Raw genomic sequence first — 25,128 nt, forward strand, 5'->3', positions numbered from 1 at the left:
TGTGGTCGTATTTATGCTTTTATTTGAATTGATTTTATTTCGTTGCGTTTTATCTGCCCAGCTGCTGGATGAGGATATGGCGTGAGCTTGTTATGACTATAAATGTGTCTGTGTGCGTGTGCGTGTGTGCGTGCGTGTGTGTGTCGCTGCTGTCTGCCATGTAGTTAATACGTTGATTTCATTTTTATGATCCCTTTTGCCTTGCCACTTTAATGTTATTTTTATTATGATGTTCGCCGCTTTCTGTTTTGTTGCTGTTCGCCTGTGTGTGTGGTGTGTGTGTGTGTTTTACCGTACGAAAAGGACCGTTCATTACATAATGAGTTCACTTGTGTTATTGCCCAGCTTGTAATTATTCAACAAATTAATTTCATTATTTGTGCAGGCTCGAATTTCGTTCTTTTTTGTTGTGTTTTGTTTTTTTAATTTGATCGCAAATACCAATATGGCTTTAATTGGATTAATTAAGTGCCTAAAGTGGTTTATGACAGTTATTCGCATTGATATCTAATTATTTGTGGAGTAGTTCGTGAGAGGCAGAGTGATTGCAATTGAGCTGTTAAAGGATATTTTTGTAGACTAAATATTTGTGATTATTTTGTGTTTATTTTTACAATGCATGTCAAAGTACATTGTAAGCTTAATCTACCTTAAGCCTAATGGCTTTAAAGCTAGAGCTCTCTGGATACTTGTTTCCCTATCAATTTTTACAATGCATGTTAAAGTGTCTGGCAAGTTCGCTGTAACATACCACAGACTTAGCACTTGCAGCAGACTTGACCTGGACAGTGATTAGTCAACAATGAACGCGTGCGTTTAAAAGCTCTGCTTTAGCCTCCAGCTAAACTGCCTGGCAACTTAATTCGATGCCCTAGCTGCAAGCTCTCGTTGCATTGGCATTGGATTTGATCCTAAGCGATTTCAATTGCTTGCACCACTTGACATTGACATTAATTAGTGAATGCCGAACAAGTAGGTTGCAACTCGATGCTGTTGCTGCTGCTGCTGCTGCTGCTGTTGCCGTTGCCATTTGTGGTACAGGTTTGACTTAATTGCTGGCCGTGTCTTCGTGGTGCTGCATGTCCACTCGACGCATTTCACGCTGACAACGGTAGCCAGAATGTTGCAAAGACTTAATGGCATTGCCTGTACGCATAAAATCAACAATTACGCAGCAGAAAGCGCTGTACGAGGCAAACAGGAACAGAACTTGCCACATCATGTTGCAGCAGACAGACGGGCAGCGCTAAGTGAGCGCAACTGGAGAGTGCAGACGAGCCACTTAATATACGATGCGATGCCACAGCCGGCTGCTTGCGGCAAGTTGTTTGGCCTGCACTGATTCTGATTGCTGGCAAATAACTTGGCAACTTTAAAGCCAGCAGCGGCAGCAGCAGTGGCAGCGGCAGAGGAGCATTGGAGCTGCCCGCCAGCAGCCAACTAGTTAACGTCACTTGAGCTAAAAACTTCTTCTTGGTGTTGTTGTTGTTGTTGCCAGTTTACTGTTTATGTTGCACGCCATTGTTTTATGTGACTCGAGTCGCCTCCAGTTGAGCGTGCAGCGAATTTTTGATGCGGTGCCAGCTGATAGCAGCTCAAAGAGTCTTATGTAGAATTTTGGTGGCTAGTAAAGCAAAGCTTTACGACAGCTTATTGAACTAAAAGCTGCAAGGAAACTTTTTCTGTTGTTGTGGAAAGCTTTCAGATAAAATAATGAACTTTATATAAAAGCATGAACTTATTCACTAGAATAAAGAGAAGTTTTAAATTTTTGAGTACTTTACTAACTAGCAATGGAAACTTAAAGCAATTACATGCACTAACGGCCAAATTAATAGGTTTGAATTTTGTTTGTATATGGAACTTTGAGCTTTTGTGAGCTTTTATCTTGAAATTATCATTTATAAGCTTACGATTGACGCAATTTATCCTTCTGAGAGCTTCTCTGTGACTCCTTTGTGATAACTATCAATAATTTATTTATTCTCTTATTAGCTTCTCTGTGACTTTTTTGTGATAACTATCTTTAATTTATTTATTCTCTTATTATTAATTATTAAGCTGAGATTCTGCTTCATCTACTTTCAGGAATATCAGGCAAAGTATTATGCTTATAGCAAATAAAGGCTGTAAATTACATAAATAAGCTCATTAGGAGCTAAGCTATAGAATTTTGTTCTCTACTAAATATAAGTTAAACTATGAAAGACTCATTACCTTGTTTTTTCGTAAGTTTTAGTTAAATTAAACTTGTATCAATTAAAGTCAGCTTTTAATGTGCTTTCATGTTATTCAGAGCTTATGAAAGCTACTATTCGTAGAGCCTGCCGGCTTGCATGTGTTTTCACAACTTTCCAAAAAGCTCTATCAACAAATAAAACTTGTTAAATGCACTTCAGCTAAACTTTAAATGGGCGCATTGTTATGCGCCGAGCGTGATAACAGACTGAATAAGTGAAGGCAAAAGGTTAACCAGCCACTGACCATAAACTCATTCTCACTCACACACACACACACACACACAACAACAACAACTACTACCTTTTGTATACCACTCTGGCCCCACTAATCCAGTGCAAATTATCTGGCTAGGAATGTTTTTGGGCAACTTTTCTGGCCATTTCGTTGCCTACTTGAAGGCGCTCGCCCGAGACGCAAAAAGTTTGCCGAGCGAAAGCAAAGAGAAAAGCAAATCAACTTTTCTGCTGCTGTTAAAGTTGATGCGATTATGATTTTCAATTTTCAGTAGTCGGCAGCAAGACAGAAAAATGCGAACCGCATCAGGAGCCAAAACCCACAAACAACCACAAGGCGAAAGCCAAAACCAAAAGCTATAGAAAATTGCTGAACAGAGCAAAGTGGGTAAAGGGGAGGGGGGCTGGGTCAGAGAGTCGCCGGCAGGAGGTGGGCGGGCGGCGGGCAGCAGTAGCCAAGGCAGCTACGGCCAGTGGCCCTGCGGCGCTTAACAATAAATTGAGTTTTGCTAGCCTGGTCAGGCAGCAATGGCAGCTGTTTCACAGCAGCCAACAGGAGCTGAAGCTCCACTAAATCCCCCAGCACAAAACTTTTATACATATCAAAATATATAGTATATATGTATGTGTGCTGGACAGACAGCGTAAGTGGCAGATATATCTGTATGTACATATGTATGTACATTAAGCATATGTAATTTGTAAGTGTGCTTCACAGTGGCTTTAGTTATAGACCCAATATTTGGCTAATGTGCATGGTAAATAGGGGAATTATCTATTAGGAAACTATTAGCCTAGTGACAATTGAAGAGAGGGAGAGAGAGGGAGAAAGGGAGAGAGAGGAGATAGATAGAGAGGAGAGATAGCGGTAGAGAAGAGAGAGAGAGACGAGAAGAGAGAGCGAGAGAGAGACTGCGAAGATAGAGAGGAGAGAAGAGGGGAAAAAGAGAGAGGCTCTCTTCCTCTCTCGAGGGCTTCTCCTCTCCCCCTCTCTGAGAGGGGAGAGAGAGCGCGAGAGATATCTATCTGATATGATAAAGCAGGAGGGAGAGAGAGGGGAGGACAGAGAGATATTATCTGATATGAATATAAGCAAGTTCTTTATATTCATATTCTGATAACTCTAAGAATTCTTTAGAAAACTAAAGAAAAAAAAAACATTTATGCAAGACTTAACTTTTATCTAGATAATATGAACAATAAATAGTATATAAAGTATATATATATTACTTTATTACACAATATTCATAACATATTCGACCTGCTCTCGCTTTCAGATTCGACTTTTCCCTGCTCTCAAACTAAAACGAAACACGGAAAAAAAGTTTTCTTGCCTCTCCATGAAGTTACATTTATTTCTATAAAATATTCATGGCTAAACATTGTCTATATTTTCTCATTTGTCAACCACTGTTCCACTGTGAGATCTGCCAAAAAACTGTGCAGAGAAATTGTCATAAAAGCTGATTTGTGCTCTCACGACAACTGCGAAAACATTTTGTTCACATATTTGATTTGATTTATACAAAAGTTGCACGTTTTTTTGTATATGTATATATAAATATATAATATTTGATATGCCCGCAGGACACACACCCACACACACACACACTGTGATGTAATATAAGCTGCAGCTGCGGAGTATCCGCCCAGTTTTGCCGCGTTTACTTTTCATTCCTGTTCAAATTATATTGTTGACCATCAACAACAACAGTGTTTGGCCTCTGCCCACACACAGGCACACACACACACACACACACAGTCGCTATGTTGTGTTGTCCTTCCTCATCTGGCTCTCCCTCTCTCTCTCTCTCTCTCTCCCTCCCTCTGTCGGCGCTGGCTTTTTGTTTCGCATTTGCCTCGTTGATTTTTGCACAGTTTTGTTTGACTGACAGCGACACCAGCGAGATATACATATATATATATATATATATATATATATATATATATATATATATATATATATATACATACATATATATGTATATCTGATTACATATATATATATATGTATATATCTCTGCCCAGTCAGATCTATAGCGCCGCTCACACCATCTCTCCTGCTCCCTCGCCCTCTCCTCTCTCTCTCCCGCCCTCTCAGTCCTTTGCCTTTTTTGCGACCCTTTTTTTTGCTGCTTGCCCCGCGGCGGCATCAACATTAACGCGCTTCGTTGCTGTTGCTCTTGCTCGCCCCATAATCCTTTCAATTTTTAAATCATTTTTTATTTCTGCCTTTTGGCTGCACAGCGAACCCTAACAGAGGAACAGAGAATAACAACAACAACAACAGCAACAACAACAACACTGCCGGCCTTTTGTGTAGTCGTGCGACCCTTGCCGCAAATATTTATAAATGAAAACGTGTGCATTTCGTGCTTATTTGATTGATGCGCACTGTCCAGTCGCATAACTTCGTAACCCTTCTACTTATTTTTTCGACTGCCACGCCCTCTAATGACAATGACATGTTTATCCCTGCACTGGTACACTGGCGGCAATGTTTGGGGGCCCAAAGTCCCGTCCATTTACACCTTGAAAGCAGCGCGTTCGCAGCGCAATTTCATCAATTACAGCATTTAATCAACTCGTTAAGCCGCAGCCACAACACCTGCAGACACCTGCAACTGGCCAATAACAGGTAAAGCCAGAGGCAGAGGCAGAGGCAGAGGCCGAGGCAGAGGCCGAGGCAGAGGCCGAGGCAGAGGCACAGAGTTTGCCGTCGCGTGAGGTAATTACGAAAATGAAATCAGTCCCGAGTCAAGTTTCAGGCGAACATTCGGTATTGCAAAGGTATATGTGTGTGTGTGTGTGTGGCCAGGCTAGATTACTGATTGTCACATGCTCGTATGGTCTCCCCTCCCCACACCTCTGTGCGGCCCTTGCAACTTGTCAGCTCCATTACATGCAAAAGAATTACGTTTGCACTCGAGTTGAGCTTAATTGAAAATGGGCAGCATAAACAATGGACGATATGTTGTAGGAGATAAGCTTTTTAAAGCGCCTGACTGCTTTAAGATATTCAATTTTGGAAAGGCTCAACGAATAGATTCGGATTTAGATTATTTCAGTAATAGCTTCAGGTTACAGTGTTGCCAATAATTGTATATATCGATAAGCTTTTAAGCCGCACTCCATAAGGTTTAGAAAAACCGACCCAAGTCAAGCATTAAGCTTTAAAGTTCATGAAAGCTCATACTTCATATAGGTAAAGGAAGCTTAGACTCTAAACTTTAGACTAATGAATAATAGGAAAGGGGAATTAAGTTACTTGAGATGTTTAAACATCATTAAAGGTTGTTTAAGCTATATAAATCAATGGCTAATACATTTCTAGGAAACTATTAGCCTTTGTGAAAAGCCTTGCATATTAAGCAGCTTAACATATGCGTACCAGCTTCTGAACGGTTTCTCGTAAATCCATATCAATTAAAGTTAATTGATGAGTATTTGTACATATGTATAATATACATTACATACATACATTAGTATTGCGCATTGAGTAACTGTGTATTTCTCGTCAGTCGCGTTTATTGAATCTGATCTTCCCTAATTGTAATAATTACTACAGTAAATATATAAATATATTCATACATAAATACATATAAATATAGTATATTTTTTGCATTTAAAATCCAAATAAAAAATTCATAAATGCGCTATAGAGTTTACGGCAAAAGCTGCAATAAAACTATATAAAAAAAATAAAATAAATAAAAATAAAAAAATAAAAAATAAAATAAAATAAAACACAAAATAATGAGTTCATGCACAATTCATAAAAAAATAATCTGCATGAAATGAAATTCACTGTAAAACCGAATTTTATAAAATAAATTATATAAATATATAAATATTCACGATAAAAAAAATTCAAATCAGATAAAGCGAAATTTGAGCTGACAAATTGCTCCAAAAAGTATGCAAGAAAATAATTACAAACTCGCAACGCAATTTGCCAGAGATAATAAATATAATAAATATTTAAATTCCAGCGAACGTAATGGTTTATTAAATATTTAAGGCAGCTAAGATAAATTTATATGAAATATTCAAGTCAATTTGCAAATTTGCCTAATGAATTTATGAATTTAATTGCAAATTTTAACAGCTTTAACATTTTCTTTTGCCTTTTATAAACATTTCCTGACAGTCTCTCTCTCTCTCTTTCTCACCCTCTCAATTATTCATTAATTTATATCATACGCTTTGCAACGGCATCCTGCCACTTCCTGTGAGATGTGCAACAGAAAATGCCACTTAAATGCACAACAACAACGACAACAACAGCAACAAGGACCTCGCTGAAATGGGGTTGAAATTCACTGCAATTGAAAGGGTGAAATTAAATAATAAAAAAAAAGGAACGTTAAATAAATTGCGGCTCACTTTCACTGCGAGCCGTAGATTAAGAGAAAGAATTTCATGCAAAGAACCAAAATAAATGTATGCATAAATATGTGTATATATTTTTTTTTATTTATACATACATACATACACTTGTATGTACGTTTAATTGTAGCCAGCATATTTGCAGTCGCCCAACGTTGCGTATGCGCAATGTCTGTGTGGGAAAAAAAATTAAATTAATTATGAGCGCGTTTACGCTGAACATTGAATTGAATTGTTCGCTCGAGTGCGCTCTTCAAAAATCCAATAAATCATTTTGGACCCTGCCAACCGAGCCACACCTTCGCTGGCGTATTTCAAATTAATAAAGTTTCGAATGCCGCGTCAATAGCCATTGTGTGTATTTAAGCAGTGAATGGGACTGCGCGAAACTTCAAGCTTTTTTTGTATTGCAAATACAAAAGCAAACTCAAAATCATAGGAAACAAACAAAGCCGTTGCATAGCAAAAGAATAACAACAACAACTGCGCATTTTTCATCTTCTGCTTTAATTATTTGCAGGCTTGTCTCTGAAGAGCGGCAGAGCAACTAATATGCAAAATGTAAAGAGAGAGAGAGAGGCTAGGGAATGAGAGCGCCCATTGCAAATGTCCGATTGAGCAGAAAGAGCAGACACGATTTTGTGACTTTGTAAAACGTAGACATAGCAAAGCCAACAACAACAATCAAAAGTACGAGCTTTGTCTGCCTTGTCTGCTGTCCGTGCGTATGGAAGAGAGAGCATCTTAAGACTGTAGGCTGTAGGCAAAAAATATGAGGCGAGAGAGGATTTGCGTTCGTTTACTGTCTGCTATTGGAGTTAAGCCTGCTAAATAAATATGTATACGCACATTTATTTATGTGTAGGGAAGTGTGTGTGCGCGCTATCCCAGTGAATGTTTAAATACTGTGTGTGCATATGCTTATGTACATATATGTATAGGTATATGTATATGTATATTCATATGCATATTACAATAATGTTGACCTTCATACATATAAATTAAATTTGTGCGCACCATTTATTTACCTCACTGGCCAATTGCATTTCGCTCATATCTCACGACGTTTCACTTTATTTCTTAATTAAATATTTATGTATGCCAATTAATTACAGCACATAAATGGAGCAAACAAGAATATGAATACTCGCACACACAAGCAAACATATTCAACTGAAAGAGAAGGAGAGAGAAATAGCGGCACTTAGAAACTCAGGCACTCTCGCAGACAGCAGGCAGAACTACCGTTTTTTCCTTTTTTTTATCCCCAGCAGTGCAGCGAACGCCGAAGATAAAATTAAAGTAAATTAAAAATTCAAGAGCGCACTGACATCTCTTTATTCGATTTACTCATTGTGGGGTGATAAAGCAAAGAGCAATATGCCAAAGCAATGATTAACGCTACCGAATGTTAAGTGAAAATCGAGACAGAAAGTGAACGTTGTAAAGTGCTTTGCCTCCAAAGGGCGTGTCGCTGCGATTATAGCCGTTGCCCCCAACACATAATGCACGATTTCAATTTTTCGGGCTGCACGCCCTAAAGAAAAAAACAAAACCAAGCATTGAACCGTTTTCCAAGTCAATTTCCGGCGCTGGTAGCAATGACAGCAGGGTACTAACAATGAACATGGAGTAGTCGCCGAGGTTATACCCTGTGCAAAATAAAATGTGGGTAAGTGAAAATGGAAAATAAATTTTGATAAAATATAAAATATATGATGAGAAGAAAAATTATAGATAAATTACATTCATTTATGTAAAAATAGATAAATATATATGATATATTGACTTCTCTGACTTTGATGCGAAACTACCCTTTGTTATATGTATATAGGAAAAAATGAGGGGAAAAAAACTAGAGGGTTCAAAACACTCAACCATAAAAATCGTTGTCGGCTGCGACTGTGAGGAAAATAAAAATCAAATTTAAAAATAAAAACGAAATAATGTTAAGAAAGTCGCCGCGGCGCCGAAAAGCAGGCAACACACAAAAAGACAAACGACCGGAAGTGCGGGTAGATGGTTACTCGACTGAGTGAATGAGGAATGGGGTCGAGTGGTGTTTGCTTAGTCGCCTTGTAGCTGTAGCTGTAGCTGGCGGCGGGTTTTTTCGCTCTAAATGTCGCAATTTTACGAGTCAATATAAAGGTGCCCGGGGAGTCATTTACAGGCACACAGCGGTTTGGCTTCGTGCTTTGGCAATAAAAAGCGAGCAACGTGAATGTCGAAGCAGGACACGTTCAAAGCAGAAAAAAAAGAAGCAGAGAAGCAGCAGAAAACAGAGAGCTCAAGGAAACGGCAGGTTTTATAGCGAAGGCCACATAAAAATTTGTAGACAAGAAACACGTGTAATGTCATTTGGCCCAAAAAAAAGCAAAAGAAAAAAAAATGAAAGGGTTGCACCACCAACGGCAACAGCCATCGCACCACCAAATACTCAAATGAAGGCAATTTTTACCACCATAAAATATATTTTCTTGGCCTAAAGCTGTGAGTGGCAAAGCAGCTTCGGCTGATTTACGACTTGCTTAGAATAAGTTGAAAATTATTTTGGGTATTTTCTTAAAATTAATTAATTAATGTAATGAAAAAGCCCAGGGTCTGGAAAATAAATTATAGCTTTTAGGCTCTGAACTGAGCTTGAGTTTGGTTAAATTTTGGATGCAAAATGGAATAGTATAGAAGTGAAGGAATATAGAAAGGAGAGAAACTTAAATTAAAAATTTGATTTAGTTCTAAAAGAGTTTCGGTACATACTTTCTGCAGGTCCGCTCTAAACATAATCTTTCTATATTATATACATTATATATGTATATAGAGATATATATATATATATTTATTGATATATATTTTTATTAACTATATTATGACACATTTTTATTATTATTAATTAAAAAATAAATATTAAGACTATATATAAATACAATTATAAATATTTGAGTAATTTAGTTAATTAAGCTAATTACTTAAGCTCCGTTAATGGCCTTTTACCATTTACGTGTCCATTGCTTGGTTCTGGTGCTGGTCACCTGGGCGGTGTTTTTGGTGGTGCGAATGTCGCAATTGTGGCAATCGCCATTCCACTTGATATTGCCATTGCGCACATAAACTTTCTTTGTGGAGGAGGTGCGCACACGTATTTGACCTGAATATGAATATAAATGATAATTAATTAATTATATATTGCCATATTCTATCCATGTATAAACTCTTACCCGAAGGCGCCGCAGCAATCAGACCCAGCAAAGCCAGCATTAAGACACACAGAGCGAACCACTTCATCTCGTTTGGTTGAAGCACTGAATAAGATTTGTTAAGTGCTGAGCATCTTATATAGAGAAGCTCATCAGTTGTCGTCGCATTATCATTGCAAAGAGATTTATTTGCAAAATAATTCCCCCTGAACAAAAGCAAAGCAAAGGCAAATGCAACTGAAACTGGGCTTGGGGCTTGCCCAAGAATCGAATGTTAATCCCCGACGACCTAATATAATAATATTATTTGCATGTATGATGGTGGGCATTACTAATAGTATTTGCAATTCTTGTCAGTATATGACATACGAGACTGTTAGATACCCTGTAAAGCGTGTAAGCAGAAACGTGAATACATTAAATGATTATAGTTAATATATATGAAATCTGTTATGTTATATATGTATGTTATGTTATGGAGAAAAATTTTTATAATAATTAATTATTATTATTAAATCTACATATAAAATCTACATATAAATCTACATATAAAATAATAAAAATTCCTATTTATATCTTTATATATTATATAAAATTCATATTATATTAAATATTCATACATATAGCCTGATTATAATTTATATATACATTTTATATACATATAAGAAATATGTTTTATAAGAAAAAAGAAAAAAATTGAATTATAATTAAGTATAATATTTCCATAATTTCTACAACTTTATATAACAGTTATTCAATGCACAAATTTTCGAATTTTAATATTTTTTATAAAAATTGGAAAATTTAATATAATAATTATTATAAATAAAAAATTCGTCATAGTTTAAAATTCATTGAGGCAAGATTTGTAAGATTTGTTGATATAATTTTCAGGGTATGCGCTAACCTTTTTATTTATATTAAATTTAGGTTAATACTAGGAATGTCTGAAAGACTTGTGAGCTTCGAGTAATTGCATATAAAAATATAAAATAAATAATTAATATTAAAAAAAGTCTTTGAAATTGGTAATAACAACTGCTTTAAGCTGATTTCTAAAGTAAAATATATATTATAATATGATATATATAATATATAATTTTACAAACTTCTTACTTTTAATGAAGATAAAAAATAAATATAATTTACGAAAAAATAATTAAGAACTATTTTTATATATTTTAAGACAATTTCCATTTCTTTTTAGCTTGTTTTAGCTTGTTTTTAGCTACTTTTTGGCTTCCTTCACTAACATAAGCTCTTTAAAGTGCAGCTAGTCAAACATGTATGCCCCATAAGTACACCCGCTCACCCTTGCACACCCTGCATACCCATCAAAAGCACAACTTGACATACCCTATATAGCACAGCTTTATTTCAGTTCATGGAAATACAGTGAAATTTAGCCGCGAATGTCGCAGCCATTGCAGTCGGAGTTGTGGACATAGGAGCCGCCTGGCACACGTCCGCTGTAGCCCTCGGGCACCACATAGGGTCCGTCACCGCCCCTGCCACTGGCACTGCCACGCCCATTTTGGCCATTAATATAGACAGTGCCTTGGCCCGGCCGACCCTTGTACACCCGATCGCCCACCACTAGAGTCTCAGCATTGGGCGGCGAGCAATCCTGACAGACGCCATTGATGACAACAGCAGCTGAAGTGAGCAGATACAGAAATAGAGGATTAGCTGCTGCTGCTGCTGCTGCTGCTGTTAATGCTTACCTGTTGCCATGGCCAGCAGAGCAGCAAAGAGTAGAGCACAGGCAAATGAGCGCATTGCAAATGTGAATCTCATCTGTTCAGCAATGAGACGAACGGAACGGTTTTATATACAGCTTGGACGGCTTTGAGTTGCTTATCATATACATTACATAGACGGTGCTGGGGAATTACCCAGAGGCAAAGCTGCAACCGGTTAGATTAGACAAGGTCAACAACTATTTGGTATTGCTTTAGCTGGAACTGGAGAGTATATTTATTGGATGTAACCTCCCGCCCATTACATGGCCCATTAGCCGTTTATGTTGCAGCCGACGCAATCGTCGTTATGCACATAGGTGCCGGGACGTCCACGTGCATTGATTGTGGTCACACGGCCACCTGACCAGCCACCTCCGCTGCCTAGACCCGGATCAGTGATAATTTGCTGTCGATAGATCTGCCTTCTGTGGCGACCGCCTCGCCATATACTCTGCGCTCCATGGCTGTCCTGGCTCAGCATCCAGCCATCAAGATCATCTTCATCCGAGTTCTTATTGCTCTTCGGCCGGGACTTGGACTTGGGCGTGGTGGGAGGAGCTCGCGATGAGCTGGGCCGGCGTGTTGTCGCGCCATCCCTATGGCAATCCACACAGGCCCCATTGATGGTCACCTTGCCAGCTGGAAGAGCAGTTACCATTCGTAATTCCTTATCGTATGCCAGTGGCACTTGACTCACCTCTGGCACAGGTCGCGAGCAGCGCAACAATCAAGAGAGCGAGCAGCGTCAGGCACCTCATTTTCTTCCGTTCAACTCTGCTCGTTGTAATGGATCTTTTATACTAACTTCCAGGGGGTTAAATTGCCTGGAATCGTGCGCGATTCACAATCGAGATAGAGATTCAGCTGGAGCTATCGATAGATTGCCCTCCACTCAGCGTAGACCCAATGCTAGAAATACTAAATACAAAGTGAATATGTTACATAAACTGTATATGCTAGAAATGTGATTATACTATATGAATATATATGTACATATATTTAAATATTATTTATGTACTATATTATGTGGAATTGCCCGGATTATCAATACCTTAACAGCTTTCGACAACTGTTAAACAAAGCTGAACTCGCGACACGTTTCATGTTCTGATTAGGAGATTGCACTACGAATGTATATGATGTATATACATATACAGTATATATACTAAATAAAACATATATCGTTAAATGCGTATATAGATTAATATATATGATTAATTAAAAGTAAAATAGAAGGATGGTAGATAGAAGTTAATAGAAGATAGAAAGATTGGAAAGGAAAGGACTGTAGAGGAATCTGCTGAGAGAGGGTAAATCAGAAAGAGAGATTGACAGAGAGAGTGAGAGAGAGAGAGAATCTGCTGTTTAAGGGTGAGTTGAAAAGAGAGAGTGGTAGAGAATGAGAGAAAGTGAGGGAAAGATAGCGAGAGAGAGGCAAAGATAGCGAGAGATAGAGATAGAGATAGAGATAGAGATAGAGATAGAGATAGAGATAGAGATAGAGATAGAGATAGAGATAGAGATAGAGATAGAGATAGAGATAGAGATAGAGATAGAGATAGAGATAGAGATAGAGATAGAGATAGCGAAAAACGAGGCAGATACATATACAGACAGAGAAAGCGAGAGAGAGAGTGAGAGAGAGATAGATAGAATGATAGACAGAGAGGAGAGTGAGAAATAGGGATAGCGAGGGCCAGAGACAGACACAGAAAGCGAGGCAGTGATAAATTGAATGATAGCAAGGCGAGATAGGTAGACGAAAGACAGCAACGGTTGACAGACATATGGTTGGAAAGAAAGAGAAAGGGAGAGACAGAGCAAAAAGAAATAGACAAATGAAGGGGTAATGAAAAGGACTGATAATGATAATGATGCTCACTCTTCTATCGTATTACCTTAGTATAATATTTATCCTCCAGGAAAGTAGTTCAACTAAGTTCCAAATAACAAAGAAAATGCTACGCAGAACAGCATATCAACTGCCTATACAGATCTAACGCTCAAAACTTGAAAAGCCCCAGCGACTGTGATAAGCAATGCGCTTGCACCGTCTGTCTACACGGCTTACAACTGGGAATTTCCACATTCCCGTACGATCGTTCGCCTCTAGCTGAGCTCTGTGAATTTCCCGATGGCATTGCAGCTTAGCCCAGCTAGAATATAAGATCGTAGCTGAGCTGTCAGCAGCATCAGTTCAACTCTGTCGAATCAACAATCAACAACAGCGAATCAACATGAAATTTTTCTCAGTTGTCACCGTCTTTGTGCTCGGTCTCTTGGCCCTGGCCAATGGTGAGTAGCAAATGCTCAGATCAGAATGGGATATATGTATTAACTAAATATATTTCTATATTTCTCTCTCTCTCTCTTGTTCTCTCTCACTTTAGCTGTTCCATTGTCGCCCGATCCAGACAATGTGGTCATCAATGGCGATTGCAAATACTGCAATGTCCATGGCGGCAAATAGACGTACCCAAAGGCCTTCCTCTGCGGCTCAGCCCCTCCTAGCTTACCTCAATCTGCTTGGCACAATATATTTATGTACTCACTGCGTTTCAAAATCAACTTAGGCATATAAATAAAATATATAATAATTACTATGAAAAACTAAAAGCCAACATAGAGTTTTTATTATTCAAAAATTCCAAATCTTATATGAGGAAACATTTTTACAGCTGCGAAACTTGAGATTATTAATGAATCAATGTTTATTATGATAAAACAAGAAATGTATGTACATATATACAATTTAACAAACCACACATATATTAATTAAAATATACATACAAACATTTTTAAAATAAATCTATAATATTTTTCATCTGATTTGTAAACAGTTCGAAGCTTTTCAGCCTGCATTGATTTATAAAGTTGTAGGATTAGACAGCCAATAAAAATAAACTAACAGACAGTAATATTTATTTATATTGTATTATTGTTATTATTTTTTAAATATTTACAATACTCGACTAATATATACCCTGTCTTGTGCGTATGGAAAATATTTTATTATGATATACAAAATCATATCAAACGATATATTATGTAATGCTATTATTAATTATATTATCTATATATAATTCTGCTATATATAGTATATGAAATATTTTTAAATTTAACATTATCTTATGTCCATATCATAAAATTATAATTTGTCATAGCTCCACTTAGTGCCTGGTATACCCCATAGCAATAACTACTTACAGGGTAGTTCAAAATTGCGTAAACAGTTAGCTGAAGGCTGTACAGACTCTATAAGCATTCTACATAGACCCATTATCAACACTATTAGAAATGCGCATTATAGGCTACGTCATCGGTGCTCCAAGTTTTTTACATACCCTATAAAATATATAATATACATACATACATCAGTCAAAGTCTTACACGCTTAACAATGATTATGCCAATTAATATACAGACGCAACACGTCATATCTTCAGCTGTTTTTAACAATTGGACTATTCTCTATAAATATTGAAATCAGTTTTATAGAACTGCATTTGCACTGTATTTTTCTTGGAATTTATGCATGTTTCGACTTGTTTTTCAATCAAAACAACAACAGCAGCGATTGGATATCAAACACGTTTTAGCGCTTTGTCGGAAATGTATTAAGATATTCAGTTAATTAACATATAGAACTGTGGGGCGCCACGCTTCGAACGTCGCAATTGATATTGAATATTCGATTTCGAATGTAAACAGAGACAAGTGCAGCAAATAAAACAATGCAATGGATGCCTGATGCATGAGAGAGATACCCTATAATGAGAATTGAACTTAAGGTCAGCGTTATACATCAATACGGTAAAGTGGGATAGAGGGGAATAGAGGGAGAGAGAGAGAAAGAGATGTAATAAAATGGAGTGATACAAAGGAAAAGAGATATATATATAATAAGAGAGTTTGAGAGATAGAGAGAGGAGAAGATGGTAAGACTTTGAGAGAAAGAGAGAGAGAGAGAAGAAGAATAGAGAGTTAGTAAGATTTTGAGAGAGAGAGAGAGACAGAGTGCGAGAGAAGGAGCATTTTTGAGATTTTGATAGAGATGATAGAGCGATAAAAACGAATGAGAGAATGTGAGAGCTAGAGAGATATATTAAATGAAAGATGGGAAGTGGAAGACAAAAGTGAAAATGAGACAAAGTTAGAGAAGAAGTCGAAGAAAGAGAGAGAGATATAGATGAAGCTAAAAACAGAAGAAGATAACAAGGATAAAAGAAAGAGGCTCACAAATAAATATATGTATATAATACATCCATATATCTCTATGTTTCTCACGGGTCCATCTAATATAGATAGTCCACTTTTTTGATTGATTGAGTAAAATCTGAGGCTATCTCGCAACGCAATTGGGAATTTTTCTAGCCTGAGCCCGACACTGGGCAATTCCAATTCACCCGAGCTCAAAGCTCTAGCTGCCCCAGTGCCAGCCCCAGCTGCAGTCCCCGTATCAGTTGATTACACGGCAGAAAAACACATTGAGCGCGACTGCTATAAAAGGCTGGCTGGCCAAGTCGTTTGGCATCAGTGCAATCGCAAGTACTCTAGAGTCTTCACAGCAGTCGGGCAATAGCAAAATCTAAACCGAATCAATATGAAATTCCTGTCGCTCGCCTTTCTGCTCGGCCTGCTCGCTCTGGCCAGTGGTAAGTGGAACTATTCAAGAGATTTAGCAATCGAACACTTAACTAAATAAACTTCAATGCTCAACACAGCTAACCCACTCAGTCCTGACCATGTCATCATCAACGGCGACTGCAAAGTGTGCAATGTGCGTGCCTAAAGGCTCGACCTCAGGTCCTTGACGCAGGAGCAGCAGCATGAACAACTCTAGCAGCGGCTGCCGCAGTCTTAGCCACAATGGCAATAGACAAAAATAATTTAGTTTCAAATATGTTCAATATTATGCATTTAAGTACAACTACAGCAGGAATACCACAATATGTTAAAAAATACCTTTTAATGCCTTTTTTAAGCAAATAAATAGAAAATACAACGAAAAATGGAAATATTTTAAACAAAACTGTTTTCAATTTGTTTTTACACATTTCATTTTAAGCCTTTAAATTTTAAAAATAAAAGAATGTAACAAACACTCCACAGACTATTCAATCGTATACTCGTAAAATATATAAGCCTGAGCGGGGCATATTGTTTCTGGTATCATTCAGCTGGTATAAGATATGTAAAAGCTTCCTCACTTTTCTTGAACAGGAGCCAGAAAGAGAAAGAATGAATGAGAGAGGGAGGAAGAAAGAGGCAGATATTTCTAAAGGTCATCCTCTAGATTTCTCTCTGTCCATTTACCTGTCTTAGTGCTTGATTTCTTCCATCTATAACTCTAACTCTAACTCTATCTCTATCTCTATCTCTATCTCTATCTCTATCTCTATCTCTATCTCTATCTCTATCTCTATCTCTATCTCTATCTCTATCTCTATCTCTATCTCTATCTCTATCTCTATCTCTATCTCTATCTCTATCTCTATCTCTATCTCTATCTCTATCTCTATCTCTATCTCTATCTCTATCTCTATCTCTATCTCTATCTCTATCTCTATCTCTATCTCTATCTCTATCTCTATCTCTATCTCTATCTCTATCTCTATCTCTATCTCTATCTCTATCTCTATCTCTATCTCTATCTCTATCTCTATCTCTATCTCTATCTCTATCTCTATCTCTATCTCTATCTCTATCTCTATCTCTATCTCTATCTCTATCTCTATCTCTATCTCTATCTCTATCTCTATCTATCTCCAGATTGTATGTGTACACAATAATAGAGCGTATCTCTAGACGCATCATTTTTTATATAATCTACACTTGTTAGTATATTAGTATATTATTTCAAATCATCTAAAAATATATATGTTTTATTTCTGTTTTTTTTTTTTTTTTTTTTTTTTTTTAATATATTTTTTCATTTTATTTACTTCTCATTCATCCGATTGACAGAGTTCACAGAGATCAAATTGGCTGGGAAATACCTAGACAATACTATCTCTGCTGTGATGAGAGCATGCCCAGTTGACTTTAGTCTTAATCAAATGGAATCTGTAAATTGTTCTCTATAAAAAGTGCATGATATAGACGACTACGATTCAGATCGTGTGGAATCGTTGCTGTGACTATGAAATCAATTGCATTGCAGCTGCTGCTTTTGGGCTGCCTTTTGGCTGCTGTTTGCGGTAATTGGAAGTTAATACCCTATATTATATATTGTATATCATATAAATGTTTACCAACAGCCACGCCTGGCAAGGTGATTATCAATGGAAAATGCATCGATTGCAATCGACCAGAAGGTGACGATTCCATCGTTGTTCCAATCTCTGGCTCGGGCAGTCAGGCCTTGACGTCAGGCGCTGTGGGCTTTGGACTTCTATTTTATCTTATAAGCAAATTTGTTCGTTAATAGTCAGTTTTGAATGAAAATATTTTTAAATAAAGATTTCAATATATATTAAAAAAATAATACGAATTTGTCTTATTTATGTATAGGGTATTTAGTTTGCATTTATTAGATCCCTCTCTAGTTCATTTTAGCATTTATGTTTTATTTTTTCCTGTCGTATCGCTCTGTCACTCTCTATGCCTCTTTTTCGGTCTGTCTATCGCTCTATCTCCATCAATATGAATTTCTTTCTCTCTCTCTCTCTTTTATTCACTTCACCCGAGCACCCCACAGAAAAATACATAATATTTTGCATATATTCAGTTGTACGGATTTTCCCAAGCAATCTCTTTTCGTTGAACTGTTATCAACCATATAGTATACACATAGACATATACACATGTATTTCTACGAGCTGCACAGTTGCCTATTGAGCTATATAAGTCGGAAAGGTGATGTCAGTTGCTTCAGTTCAGTTCATTTATTATAAATGTTTACCAACAGCCACGCCTGGCAAGGTGATTATCAATGGAAAATGCATCGATTGCAATCGACCAGAAGGTGACGATTCCATCGTTGTTCCAATCTCTGCCTCGGGCAGTCAGGCCTTGACATCAGGCGCTGTGGGCTTTGGACTTCTATTTTATCTTATAAGCAAATTTGTTCGTTAATAGTCAGTTTTGAATGAAAATATTTTTAAATAAAGATTTCAATATATATTAAAAAAATAATACGAATTTGTCTTATTTATGTATAGGGTATTTAGTTTGCATTTATTAGATCCCTCTCTAGTTCATTTTAGCATTTATGTTTTATTTTTTCCTGTCGTATCGCTCTGTCACTCTCTATGCCTCTTTTTCGGTCTGTCTATCGCTCTATCTCCATCAATATGAATTTCTTTCTCTCTCTCTCTCTTTTATTCACTTCACCCGAGCACCCCACAGAAAAATACATAATATTTTGCATATATTCAGTTGTACGGATTTTCCCAAGCAATCTCTTTTCGTTGAACTGTTATCAACCATATAGTATACACATAGACATATACACATGTATTTCTACGAGCTGCACAGTTGCCTATTGAGCTATATAAGTCGGAAAGGTGATGTCAGTTGCTTCAGTTCAGTGCGAGGTTGACTCGGAATAAGATGAAAATTCTATCGATTGCATTTCTACTAGGTTTCTTGGCACTGGCCAGTGGTACGTAGAGTGTGAATGAGTTCTATGAACTGTTGTTTAATCTCTCCCTCTCTCTCTCTCTCTCTGTCTGTGTCTTTTTAGCAAGCCCTCTGAGACCTGGAGATGTGATCATCAATGGACATTGCATCAACTGCAATGTGCACGGAGGCTGAAGCAGTTTCAATTTTAATTTTATACTTAAATTGTCAAATAAAGAAAAAAATGCTGAGCTAGAAAATTCGTTTACGCAACTCTGTACATTATTTGACTTTGAAATAAAAAAAACACATATATAATATTTTGATTTTTATTCATTTATTAATCGCCTCGAATGTTGCAAACTTTGCAATCGCCATTGATGATCACATTGCCCGGATGCAGCGGATTAGCTGTGAATAAATGCATATTGAAATTAACTATAATTGGGCTATTCGATTGGGACATGCCCGACTGGCACTTACCATTTGCCAGGACCAGCAGAGACAGCACTACAGCCAACGACAGAGAGAGCACTAAAGCCAACGACAATTCCTTCATGTTTGCTCTTGTTGTGATTTTTCAAACGAAACTGTTTGTGGGAGCTGCTCGACGAGTCGCTTTTATAGCGATACCGATCTGAGGTTTGACTCAACTACTATGATTATATAGTTTTTTTTTCCCCCCCTTTATTAATAAACATGTAATTGAAATGCGCACTTGTTTAATCTGTGTCCATGCTGAGATAGACTCATAGCTAGGTTAGCTATTTGGTCGACGAAAGTCTAAAATCTGATAAGCCCAAGGCAGGGATCATACGGCTATGGCTTTTCTTATTGATTATATAGAGTAAATTATGTTTTGTTAATATAAATATAACAGGCATTTGTATAATATCGAGCTGACTTTGACACTCTACAAGGTATTTGATCAGGATTTTAATATGTAATAAACAGTGAGTGAGACGGATAGCGAATGAGAGGAATAGTTAAATGATTCATACTAGCTCTATCTATTATTTTCTTTCTCTCTCTCTCTCTCTCTCTCTCTCTCTCTCTCTCTGTCTCTCATCATCTTTCATTGCATTCACCTTTTAGCTGCTTTGTTAGGGTATAAACTAGTCGAACACCAAGTCGGAACTGTCTTTAGTTTATTGCAAATGCATTTCATTCATGCACAAGGCATTTACCTGCTATCAGCTCAACTTGTTATAGTCATTACATAGACAGCTGACAGATACATACATACATATGTAAACATATATATATTAAATGCGTATATTGAAATACCTTTAATAGCAACTATGTAGACGTAATCAAATCAGTTTTATTATTATTTTTACATAGCGATAAACACCAAGTTGGGTATGAAAGACTATGAAATATTATGTAAAAATTTAAGATCTAAATATGGAATTTTTTTTTTTAAAGAATTCTATAAACTACATTGACAAGACACAGTATACCTAATTTGGTGTTTCCTCTGAGTTCATTGAGATATATAAAGCAACCGCAATGATGGCTAATGATTGTTAATGTATTAGAGTTTATAAAACAAATTTCGAGTTTGTAGAGTCAATAATAGCTGAGTTCAATGAGGTATATTAGGCAGTTGGAAATGATTGTGAATTTATTAGAAATGTAACAAGTCAAAATTGATACTTCTAGACCCTAAGACTGCTGACTTCAATGAATTATAGATGGATGGATATGCATTCGATGGTACTATGTTGTTCCGTTCTAACTTTAAATAAAATCTATCAAGCTAGTATCGTAGTATATGTGAGTATATGTAGAGTATAAGTAGAGTATAAGTAGAGTATAAGTAGAGTATAAGTAGAGTATAAGTAGAGTATAAGTAGAGTATAAGTAGAGTATAAGTAGAGTATAAGTAGAGTATAAGTAGAGTATAAGTAGAGTATAAGTAGAGTATAAGTAGAGTATAAGTATATTCATAAAGCATTTGCATATATTATCATTTTTGAGAACATATTTCTTAGGGCAAAGAAATCTTAAAGCCCAAGCAAAAAAACCCTTAAAGAGAAATTTTTAGAAAAGTTTGAACAGGGCCAACGAGCTGGGCTGGTAAAAAGCTATATGAACGTGTTTGTGGTTGAATTCAGGTACGTTGGCTAAGAGTTGCGTGGCATGTGTATCAGTGTGTATGTGTGTGTGCGTATGCATGTGTGTGGTTGGCAATTAAGCCAATGAAGCATTAAAAACACCAGCCAAGGGCGTAAGCCATGCAAAGTGAACTGAAATCAGAGACTGGAATTGGGGAGGGGCACACAAAAAGGATATGGGAATGAAACATGCTATCTCACTCACTATATCTGATTCTCTCCTCTCTCTCTCTCTCTCTCTCTCTCAGTCTGTGTATATGTCACAGCTTGGCTTTGGGTGGATTAGCGTGGATGTTGCTGCTGCTGCTGCCACATTTGTCAATGTAAAAAGCATTACGCTTAAATGAACCCATGCACATGCATAAATACGCCAAAGCCAACGCGGCGAACAGACGACACGTGTGCGTTAACAATTTAATTACGCCAAATAAACCACCCACACACACACACACACACACAACCACCCAGTCAACAGATGTTGCCCAAAAAGTTAATCACCCAATCGACGACGGGCAGGTCAGCTCTATTAAAGACTTACAACCGTGAGGGAACTTCACCAGCTCGCAAAACCATTAGCCAACGCTTTGTTTTCATGTGTGTGTGTGTGTGGGTGTTGGGGTGTTGGGGGGTGGGGTGGGCTCTGTAATAAGCGGGTGTGCTGGCAGCTATGCCTAAGAAAGCTAGGGCCTATTTACTTAAGCTGGTGTGAAAATATGCCATGAGTGTGCATATACGAATAGAGGTTGAGCATATGTGTGTGTGTGTGCGTGTGTGTGTGTATAGGTGAGTGACTGTGTGTGTGCTTGTGTGTACAAATATGTCAGTGGCAAAAGCTGTTACACAGAGAGTTAGATACAGGCAGAGTCGGGAATGCGTATGTATGTGTGTGTGTGTGTGTGCTTCTAGGCAGGGCGAGCTAAGACGAAGCAGCAATGCGCTTTAAGCTGTGAGGGAATTGAGTTCATGAGATGAAACTGAAATTGAATGAAACAGAAATTTAAAATATGGAATTGTAAGTTTGATATGCAAAATATGGAAACCAGAAATGGAATTTTAAATGTGGAAATACATTTATAAAATATGTAATTTGAACTACGGGAGCCTTAAAATTGAAACTCGAATTGACTCTCCATATTCACTCTCCTCAATCTTAATTTCATAAACAGGATTCTGTACTGTTTATGAAATTAAGATTGAGGAGAGTTAATATGGAATATAAAGTATGAAATAAGGAATAAAGAATATAGAATATTTAATTTGCAATATCGAAAAGGAAAGGTAGTGAAGTAAGAAATATAAAACATGAGGTTTGGGCTGTCGGATATGAAAAATTTAATCAATTAAATGCAAATCATAAAATATTACACATTATAGATTACATATTATCGCTTATAGAATATGGAGTCAGTTATGGAATCTGAAGTATGGAGTCCTTCATATTCAAATGGAATATGTAAAAAGGAATTTATAGTATCGTGCAAGTATCAAAAATATGAATTAGGGTAAGTTACCAATCCTAAATATTCAATTATTAATGGTATACCATATTTTATATTTAATTTCTCATTTACCATATTTATTATTCAAGTTTTCAAAGCAGATTTATTGAATTTTAATACAGCTAATTTTATAAATATTTGTTCTCATAAATACATATTTTATTTATTATTATATATTTTATTTTATTAATAATTTTGTGTGGCTTACACAAGAAGTCAACTAGATACCTTCTCTACGTTTAACATCTACAATTAACATACTGTTATTAACTGACTGCTGCTGTTACATTACCATAACAGACTACGCTAATTCCTTAAAACTTTTCCCATACAGTTTATCCATCACAAAGTCCGCAATGCCCCATTTTATTACATAGACGCAGCTCAGTCTGTGCATATACATATATTTCTAATGCAATATATCTACATACTTTATATATGCACATACATATATGGACTTGTACATATGTATGTATGTATTCTATATGCATAACAGTTGACTGCGGCAGCAGAACAAAAGATAGTCAGAGGCATTTCTTGGCAGCTGGGGCACTATTAGTTTATTATTACGACCAGAGTTTTATTGTCAACCTGTGGAGTGTGTCAGTGTGTGTGTGTGTGTGTGTGTGTGTGTGTGTCTGTATGATGTATGTGTATGTGTATGGGCAATTGTGGGCGTGTCCATGAGCATGTGTGCAGTTTTGCTAGGGCGTCTGTGCCTGGCCATATATATGAAATATTCTGTTGATTTGCCACGCCCTGCGGTTGTTGCTGTTGTGCGTGTGTGTGCATATGTGTGTGTTCATTTTTGTGGTTAGTTTTATGGCTTTCAGTAAGTGTGTGCATGTGTGTGTGTGTGTGTGTGTGGTTTTTATGCGTTGGCATTCTATAAAATTTATGTTTATTTTTTTGACAAACGGAATCGGAAGTTTTTTGTTGCATCTCTTAGGCGCGTCGCACTGGGCGTATACGTATTTAGAGTTTTTGCCTTAAGCCACAGAACATAAAACATTTAAACGGCCTACAGTCAAAATGAAAACATTATGAAAAACCGCCCTGGATGGGGCGAGATTTTAAATGCCTTTTACGTTCGCCTTTGTGCCTTTGGCCCTAGGGACAAATCTATTAAAGACAGACAGAAAGGATAAGGCTGGCGCTTAAGCAGCCAGGCAGGAGCTGAGCTGTGCGATTCGAGTCGAGGGTTTGAGTTTGAGTTTGAGTTTGTAGTCGCTGCTGAGTAATTACGCAAAGGATTTGGTTAAACACTTCAGGCCAAGCAGCAACAAGCTGGCTAAAAGGAAGCCAAATTGATGAGGAAATGAGGATGATGAAATGGGAAAATGTTTTGCTATGAACATGTCATACATATATTTATAGATATGCACACACACACACGCCAAAGAAAGCATGCAAAATAAAATTGTTTTTATAAAGGCCAACAGTCAACAGTCAACAATTGCCACGCCCCTAACCAGCCTTAGTGACGCCCAGTGAAGCCAACAAATAGCGCCACGTGAGCGAAATTGCTAATCAACTGGGCAAAAGCATTCGAGGGCAGACGTAAAAGCCTCTAAAGGACACTCAGCACGTTTTAAGTGCCAGTTGCTGTGTGTGTGGGTGAGACTGTGTGTGTGTGTGTGTGTGTGAGTGTGGCTCATCATTTGCCATGTTGTATGTTAGACAGCGAATGCTTTAATGTATTTAAGCTGGGCACAAAACATTATTGTCAGCTGGGAATAGCGAGGAGCGTTAGCAGCCTAGGGGGTAGCCAGGGGTGGGTGCGGCAGCGTGATGGCAAGCCATATTAGGGGGATGGTATGTTGTTGGCTTTATGTGTAGGTGTGATGGCGTCAAAGTGACATGAGCCAGAGACAAGAGCCAAAGAGCGCCGCTGGCAAAAGCGACAGCAACTAATGACAGCTCTATATATATGTAGGAGTGTGTGTATGTGTGTGTGTGTGGGTGGATGAGTATGTGAGAGCAAAGCCTACTTCACTCTGAACCACACAACCCCATTAGACATAACCCACTGAAATCCATTTCAATCTGCTCCTTGTCGAGTTGGGGATTTGCGTTTTTGGTGGTTGTCTTGCATTAGCCATAGATACACCTACATGTATGTATATATATAAATGTGTATGTGTATG

The 25,128-nt window shown here is 37.3% G+C and overlaps 8 protein-coding genes across 8 annotated transcripts; 4 read left to right on the top strand and 4 right to left on the bottom strand.

Moving 5' to 3' along the window:
- Nucleotides 1–9,759: 9,759 nt before the first annotated feature.
- BomT1 (Bomanin Tailed 1) lies at nucleotides 9,760–10,235 on the bottom strand. Its single transcript, XM_018106088.2, has 2 exons — nucleotides 10,079–10,235; nucleotides 9,760–10,008 (listed from the first exon to the last, which is right to left on the bottom strand). The coding sequence occupies exons 1-2, from the start codon at nucleotides 10,143–10,145 to the stop codon at nucleotides 9,851–9,853; spliced, it is 225 nt and encodes a 74-aa protein (XP_017961577.1). The 5' UTR covers nucleotides 10,146–10,235; the 3' UTR covers nucleotides 9,760–9,850.
- A 1,175-nt stretch (nucleotides 10,236–11,410) lies between these two features.
- BomBc1 (Bomanin Bicipital 1) lies at nucleotides 11,411–11,975 on the bottom strand. Its single transcript, XM_018104808.3, has 2 exons — nucleotides 11,782–11,975; nucleotides 11,411–11,713 (listed from the first exon to the last, which is right to left on the bottom strand). The coding sequence occupies exons 1-2, from the start codon at nucleotides 11,852–11,854 to the stop codon at nucleotides 11,460–11,462; spliced, it is 327 nt and encodes a 108-aa protein (XP_017960297.1). The 5' UTR covers nucleotides 11,855–11,975; the 3' UTR covers nucleotides 11,411–11,459.
- A 35-nt stretch (nucleotides 11,976–12,010) lies between these two features.
- BomBc2 (Bomanin Bicipital 2) lies at nucleotides 12,011–12,697 on the bottom strand. The gene is made up of 2 exons (XM_018104807.3): nucleotides 12,497–12,697; nucleotides 12,011–12,438 (listed from the first exon to the last, which is right to left on the bottom strand). Exons 1-2 carry the CDS (start codon nucleotides 12,555–12,557, stop codon nucleotides 12,071–12,073), a joined length of 429 nt encoding a protein of 142 aa, XP_017960296.1. The 5' UTR covers nucleotides 12,558–12,697; the 3' UTR covers nucleotides 12,011–12,070.
- A 1,184-nt stretch (nucleotides 12,698–13,881) lies between these two features.
- BomS2 (Bomanin Short 2) lies at nucleotides 13,882–14,415 on the top strand. The gene is made up of 2 exons (XM_018104812.3): nucleotides 13,882–14,094; nucleotides 14,190–14,415. Exons 1-2 carry the CDS (start codon nucleotides 14,037–14,039, stop codon nucleotides 14,267–14,269), a joined length of 138 nt encoding a protein of 45 aa, XP_017960301.1. The 5' UTR covers nucleotides 13,882–14,036; the 3' UTR covers nucleotides 14,270–14,415.
- Nucleotides 14,416–16,240: 1,825 nt separating this feature from the next.
- Nucleotides 16,241–16,831, top strand: LOC108653899 (bomanin Short 3-like). The gene is made up of 2 exons (XM_018104814.3): nucleotides 16,241–16,454; nucleotides 16,524–16,831. The coding sequence occupies exons 1-2, from the start codon at nucleotides 16,403–16,405 to the stop codon at nucleotides 16,589–16,591; spliced, it is 120 nt and encodes a 39-aa protein (XP_017960303.1). The 5' UTR covers nucleotides 16,241–16,402; the 3' UTR covers nucleotides 16,592–16,831.
- A 1,069-nt stretch (nucleotides 16,832–17,900) lies between these two features.
- On the top strand, nucleotides 17,901–18,286 carry BomT2 (Bomanin Tailed 2). Its single transcript, XM_089261726.1, has 2 exons — nucleotides 17,901–17,999; nucleotides 18,060–18,286. The coding sequence occupies exons 1-2, from the start codon at nucleotides 17,942–17,944 to the stop codon at nucleotides 18,224–18,226; spliced, it is 225 nt and encodes a 74-aa protein (XP_089117852.1). The 5' UTR covers nucleotides 17,901–17,941; the 3' UTR covers nucleotides 18,227–18,286.
- Nucleotides 18,287–19,330: 1,044 nt separating this feature from the next.
- On the top strand, nucleotides 19,331–19,682 carry LOC108653898 (bomanin Short 6-like). The gene is made up of 2 exons (XM_018104813.2): nucleotides 19,331–19,405; nucleotides 19,487–19,682. The coding sequence occupies exons 1-2, from the start codon at nucleotides 19,354–19,356 to the stop codon at nucleotides 19,555–19,557; spliced, it is 123 nt and encodes a 40-aa protein (XP_017960302.1). The 5' UTR covers nucleotides 19,331–19,353; the 3' UTR covers nucleotides 19,558–19,682.
- Nucleotides 19,676–20,013, bottom strand: LOC108653896 (bomanin Short 3-like). The gene is made up of 2 exons (XM_018104810.3): nucleotides 19,846–20,013; nucleotides 19,676–19,773 (listed from the first exon to the last, which is right to left on the bottom strand). Exons 1-2 carry the CDS (start codon nucleotides 19,919–19,921, stop codon nucleotides 19,703–19,705), a joined length of 147 nt encoding a protein of 48 aa, XP_017960299.1. The 5' UTR covers nucleotides 19,922–20,013; the 3' UTR covers nucleotides 19,676–19,702.
- Nucleotides 20,014–25,128: the final 5,115 nt, after the last annotated feature.

Source organism: Drosophila navojoa, chromosome 5, assembly GCF_054131105.1.
Source record: "Drosophila navojoa isolate 15081-1374.11 chromosome 5, UAZ_NAV_1.0, whole genome shotgun sequence".
Classification (NCBI taxonomy): Eukaryota; Metazoa; Arthropoda; class Insecta; order Diptera; family Drosophilidae; genus Drosophila; species Drosophila navojoa.